This window comes from Corvus cornix, chromosome Z (genome assembly GCF_000738735.6).
Source record: "Corvus cornix cornix isolate S_Up_H32 chromosome Z, ASM73873v5, whole genome shotgun sequence".
NCBI lineage: Eukaryota > Metazoa > Chordata > Aves > Passeriformes > Corvidae > Corvus > Corvus cornix.
In genome coordinates, this window is record NC_046357.1 from 29,332,849 (window position 1) to 29,338,848 (window position 6,000).

General features: G+C 40.0%; 1 protein-coding gene across 2 annotated transcripts in view; it reads left to right on the top strand.

Annotated features, from left to right (window-relative positions):
* Window positions 1-5,716, top strand: part of CPLX1 (complexin 1) — a 111,332-nt gene extending 105,616 nt beyond the window's left edge. For both annotated transcript variants that reach the window (XM_010400068.4, XM_039567064.1), the window contains exon 4: window positions 944-5,716. In XM_010400068.4, coding sequence (XP_010398370.1) covers window positions 944-1,141 — 198 coding nt within the window. In that variant the 3' untranslated portion in view covers window positions 1,142-5,716. The remainder of the gene's footprint in view (window positions 1-943) is intronic.
* The last annotated feature ends 284 nt before the right edge of the window (window positions 5,717-6,000 follow it).

Consider the following 6,000-nt stretch of genomic DNA (forward strand, 5'->3'; position numbering starts at 1 on the left):
TTGCTCTAGATTTGCATGTGATGGTTTGAATTGATATTTTGTTGTTGTTGTATATGACATGAATCTCTGAAACAGTACAAACACTTATGGAAAGAGCAGCATATGCATATGTTTAGTCCTCTATTAAATCTAGCTTGTTGTATATAGTATCATAAAATAAAAGTCTGGTTACTCATGTAGTGTGTTAGTGGCATGCCTCTAATTCTTAGTGGAAGTAGCAAATTTCAAATACCCATTCTACTCACATGGTTAAGAGTGTTTCTCTTCAAATAGTATGAGTCAGCTGATTTTCTCATGAAGATTTATTTTCACAGAACTCTTTCTGTCCCACTTACACAATGACAACATGGATGAATGGTATATGTCCCACATGATAATACATAAAATTGTTGTCTTCACTGCTGTGCTGTCTGTCCTGATCTGTTTGCTTTCTTTTGTTGCTGACTAGTTTTTCCCTGAAGTTTTGCCACATCTGTAAACCTTAACTATAAAATGCTGCGGGTGGAATCTCAATATCATTGTGGATGATGGACTTGAGACAGAAAAGAGGAGTGTCCTGAGGTGACTGTATGATAGTCTCAAACCGGGACAAGGAGGATCAACATCAGTAGAATGCCACCCTAACACTTTACTAACACAGAACTTATGTTCTCTTTACTAGAGAGCCACAGCTGCATAGTCCCATTTTCTCCCCTGTGCTTGTTTCTGAGTGATCTGAGCATCTTGTCTTGTAAAGGCTGTCCATCCACTGGGCTATACTTAGTGGAGGGTTGTTAGGATGGATATTTTTGGTGTCTGTGTAAAAGAGCAAAATGAGAATACGGAATGTTCTTACTGCAGAATATGAGGAACCACATGCAATGTCTGGCTTCATCAGCCATCCTGTTCAGCAGATGTGTTATTTCTCATATGATTCAGACAATGTGTTATCTCTCCCCTGCAGTATGGGATAAAGAAGAAGGAAGAAAAGGAAGCAGAGGCGCAGGCCGCACTGGAAGCTAATGCTGAAGGGAGTCTGACACGCCCAAAGAAGGCGATCCCTCCTGGCTGTGGGGATGAGGAGGAGGAAGAAGAAGAGAGCATCCTAGACACAGTCATCAAATACTTACCAGGCCCCCTGCAGGACATGTTCAAGAAGTAATAGCTGCAGACTGTTAGATGGGCATAAACAGTACTGCAAAGGATTTCTCTTTTGCCCAATGGGGATTTACAATCTTGCCATTCATCCCGCAGTCCTCCCCACCTCTGCCCTCTACTGCTCACTAGGAGTCCCTTCGCTTCCCATTCCCTTTTGACTGCCTCTTTCCCTTTCCTCCACCCCCAGACTCATCCATTCCTTTATTTTGTATATAGTCCAGTAGATGCCTCTGAATGGATGTAAAGATTAAAAAGCTGCAGACTACACAACTTTTATTATAAGCCATAGTACTATGTATGTTAAATAAGGCAACTGCACATCAGGCATAGAAAAGGAACAATCTCATTTCCACCCAATGCAAGAAGGAGTGTTCACTAAGTATGAACAGTGGCCTCTTTAATTTTTAAAAATTATATTATTTTTATTATTGATAATAATTAGTCATTATTGTAATATTCCTATTGATTGGATCACATTAGCCATTTTTTGTTGAGCACATCTGCTCTTGGAAGGGATATCTCAGTTCTCCCATGGAAGCAGAGCTTTTCTGTTTTAATTCCATCCATGACATAAATAAAAGATCGTTTGGAAAGTAAATCATGCATGACTTACACAGCTGACATCACTCAGAACTGTGGAAGAAGTGAGTCATCTGCCCTCAGATACTGTAGAAGTTAAATGCCTCAGAATCTAAGCAAGAGTCATGTTACTTTGGGAATTAGCCATACATTTACCTTGAATGAGCAAATTGGTCAGGCACTTGCCATACAGAGAGCTGAAACCATAAGAGAGTGCATAGTGCTCTGGTAGAGGACCTCCCCAACCCCTCTGAAGCCAATGACAAGTGTATTTGCTGCTCTTTTTAACCAATCTTTCTGCCGTATTCAACCATCCCATTCCCAGCAGTGCTTGTGGGTTGGACGTTTGGGTTCCAGCATATTGTAGTAGCTGTGTCCTGCCCACCCTTTCCTGCAGTGTGTGGGAGTGTGTGGTGGCCTGAATGTGAGTCATGGCAGATCCATAAATATCTATGATGTTTATTGTGCTAAATTACTGCATTGCCTTGGGGAGGTCACTTGTTTTCTGCCCCACTGAGCTTCTACACCTGTAAAATGTAGGTTTCAGTCTCTACCTACAACAAAGGCATGAAGTGAGGATGCTTCTCCAGTGCTGTGCAGGAGCTAATTAATATTACAGCAGTGTGTGGTATCCCTTGATGCTAGCAGGGTGGGAGAAAATGTTTTTCTCACCATTATCTTTGTGGCCTTTTGCAGACACAGGTACAGAGGTCTCCTCAATGAAACATTGGAGATATCACAAAACTGCGTAAGAAAGTCCAAATTCTATGGGAGATGTTGACTTGCTAATACATACATAGATTCAATATATATATATATACCTATTTTGAACACAAGTCCTCATGATCAGTTATCTGGCTTGTCATCTGAAGAACTAATCCTGATATTTTGCATCTGGCTAGGTCTCTGTAGTTGATGCTGTGAGACCATCATGCCATCTCAGTCTCACCGTCTTGTCAGGAAAATTAGGATTTGTCTGGCAGAACTAGCATTGCTTGTCCCTGTCCTGAGAGAAACAAAAATATCCTAAGTACATGGATGAGATTTGAAAGCAAATACACTCTTTCTGCTGGCAAAGAAAAGGAGGATAATCTCAGATATTTCACTAGGTACCTAAATTAAGCATTTTATTTCAATGGACCTTCTTTGCGCTGGTTCAGTGTAAGTGAGTTTAGGCAAACATTTCAGTATTTTCCTAAATAAGATACTTTAGAAGACATTTACACCTTTTCAGGTAAACAGAAGAAATCTGTACCATGGTTAAGGAATTGAGCATGAGAGCTCTGTACCTTCCAGTAGCATCTGTTTTAATAGGGAAAGAGTATTTTGAAAGAGAATAAATATAGTATGCTCTCCTTGCACAATTTTTATTCAGGCTCAAGTAATTTCAAACACACCTTTCTATTGAATCCAACATGGAGGCTGAATAGGTTTGACTGATATACAAGTCAGAAAAAGTTGATATGGATACAACTTGTTTCAGGCTGGATCTATGAACAAGACTTGTTGGTTCTAGTACAAGCTGCCAAGGGCTACCCAGAGGAAAGAGAAGGCAGGTTTTACTCATTTGGATAATGTCAGGAGAACTTTTTTCCCCCATAACTTTCATTTAAAGCAAGATGAATGTCTCCCTCCTAAGACTTTTAATGATCCAGAACACTCTATGAATCTGTGCTTGGGTATAGCATGGTAGTGTTGAACAATTTACCATTTCTAGGAAGAATGTCCTACTCAGCTCATGCAAATTCAGCAACTAGTAATTTGAGCCTATTTAAGTAAATCTCACAGAATTGAAAACTCTGAGACAAAAGGAGCGCTCGTTTTGATGCTCTGCCACAGAGTATCCAACATCCCCAAAAGCTAAAAGGCAGAGCCTGGCTCTTCAGCCACTTACTGGTAGCTGGATCTCCTAACCTAGATCACTGACATGAAGATGTCAATACCTTTGAAATGCCCTGATTAATCTCTGCGCCATGCATCCTCTAATACATAAGCAGGACCAGCAGAAGCGTGCCTGTGCTAAAAGGAATATGTCCATTCGTATATTCCCCTGGACTTGTGCTGCAGAGCTCTGCAAACAAACAAATAAACAAACGAGAAGATAATCTTATTCCACTTTACTTTGGTTTTTCTCTACTACTTGTTTGCTGACCTTTCCCTAACTCCCATCACTGACTCCCTTCCTCATCCAACCAAATACTGTTCCTGATATAAGATCAGAATTTTCTGCCTAGCATCCTCCTTGCAGAATGTTAATACTGATTGTTTTCACAGTCTCTCTGGTAGCTTGATGTGCAGGTCTGTGCACTCCTCTGTGGAAGGTGAGGAAATTGGAGAAGAAAGGAAGAAGAGAGAGAGAGAGAAAGGAAGACTGGTACTGTTCTTGATAACTGTGCCTCAGCAGCTGTGACACTGAATGAGTGGTCTAAGTCAGGATCCTGTGTAGCCTGTACTGAAATTTCTTAAGGAGGTACTGCTATCCCTGGGCTCAGAGCACTAAAAATACTGCCCTTGTGAGCTGAGCTCCTGATCTGTGTGAACATCTGGACTGAACCCCTGAAAAACGCTATAGGATCTCCATGCTGAGTCTGGTAGGCCTCATTCCAGGGTCACAAAGCAGGAGGTAAGGGAGGGTGTTTTATTAAATAATGTTTACTTAAGTCTTTTTTGTTGTGGGAGCTTCCCAGCTCAACCATCTCATCACTTCTGTGTCTCAACTCGCCACACCTGCAGCAGCCCTTCCTCCACTGACAACAGAGAGTTAATCCCATTTTCCTTTTCTTGCCATAAGAAACATGTCAGAAAATCTACCACAGGTACTGGATAGGTTTTGCTTGGTTTTGCCTCACATAACTTTTGGCACTCCTCAAGTCATTACATGGTCCCAAAGTGCCTAAGCCATGCTGAAGAGACTCAAGAGCAAGGCACTCTCCCATCTCTTCTGCCTGTCTATTTCCCTTCCCACTCAGAACTGGTAACAAGGGACACAGACACCTTTGACTCACGTATGGAAGTTAAAAGCATTGTCTCACACACTCCCCCTTGGCACTCAAGCAGGTGATGAAGCACTTAAACAAGAGACCAAAGAGAAGCATGGTTCATTGTTTGGATTCTGAATATCTTTTTGTCTTTCATGACATTGTTTTATTTGCATCACTGGTCTGTTCAATCTCAGGTAAATGAGGTATTTTAGTTTTATAACTGGTTTTTATTTACACAGAAAGGTTGTTGGCTAGACACCGCAGTCATTTTCCCTCACAGCTCCAAGACCTTACTGGGTTAGTAAAAAAATAGTCAAAGGGCCTTCACATTTGGAGGGTAAATGATTTAGTTTGCCATTGACCTTGTGAACTCACATTTATATGTAGAGAAAGCCATATGAAATCAGACTGCAATATCAATGCTACTCTTGTGTTTAAAATTAATAAAACAAAATATAAGATCATGTGCTTAATCACTTTGGAGTTCCTCTATGTTTCTAGTATCATACGTTGGCTAGATCCCTCCCAGCCTCTCTCCTTCATCAAGAAACACCATACCAGTGCTGCTGAATACATCTTTTTGCCAAGCTTTTTGTGCTAGAACAAGCATTGTTAGAAATTAACTGTTGTGATCTAAATGTAATGTCTTATGTATCTGAAAGTTGTCTGTATTTGTTCTGAATATATGTTATCAAGATAACTGTTTCCTCATGCACTGAGTTAGTAAAATGTTTCAGTACTGTCATTAAAAAAATTGCCTGTTTTCTCTCTTTCTCTTTCACACACACAGAGCAAAATTTAACTTAGCCATGCATTTTCTAGTAGAAATGCTCCCCAGCTTTCTTTCAGATGCATGCAGTACTTGAGGATGATTAAAAGTAGAGACATTGTGAATGTGATCTTAATTTGTTATTTTCCTGGTATTTTTTCCTGCATGATGTGGGTAAATGGTATGATGTTCTTTTAAAATGGAATCACAGCCAATAAAAAACCCCAGTGATTTCATAAATTGTTTGCAATGCTTTCCTATGAAATTCCTTCCAGGCTACACTTGGAAATCAAAGTATGGTTGCTCATATACAAATAGAATGGTAACAGAATTGAGGAGCAACATGGATGTTATTTGAATAAATATGCTCATTTTTTCATTTATCAAAAACACTGATGAGGTTTAATGTGTGCAGGTGATTAGCAAATTTTAAATAAGTTTGCTACTAGGAATTAATTTTCCTTAGGAAGAGCAGAACAACACTCCTTTGAAAGAAACACAGACATTTAGCTATGGTTTAGTGAGAATATGTTT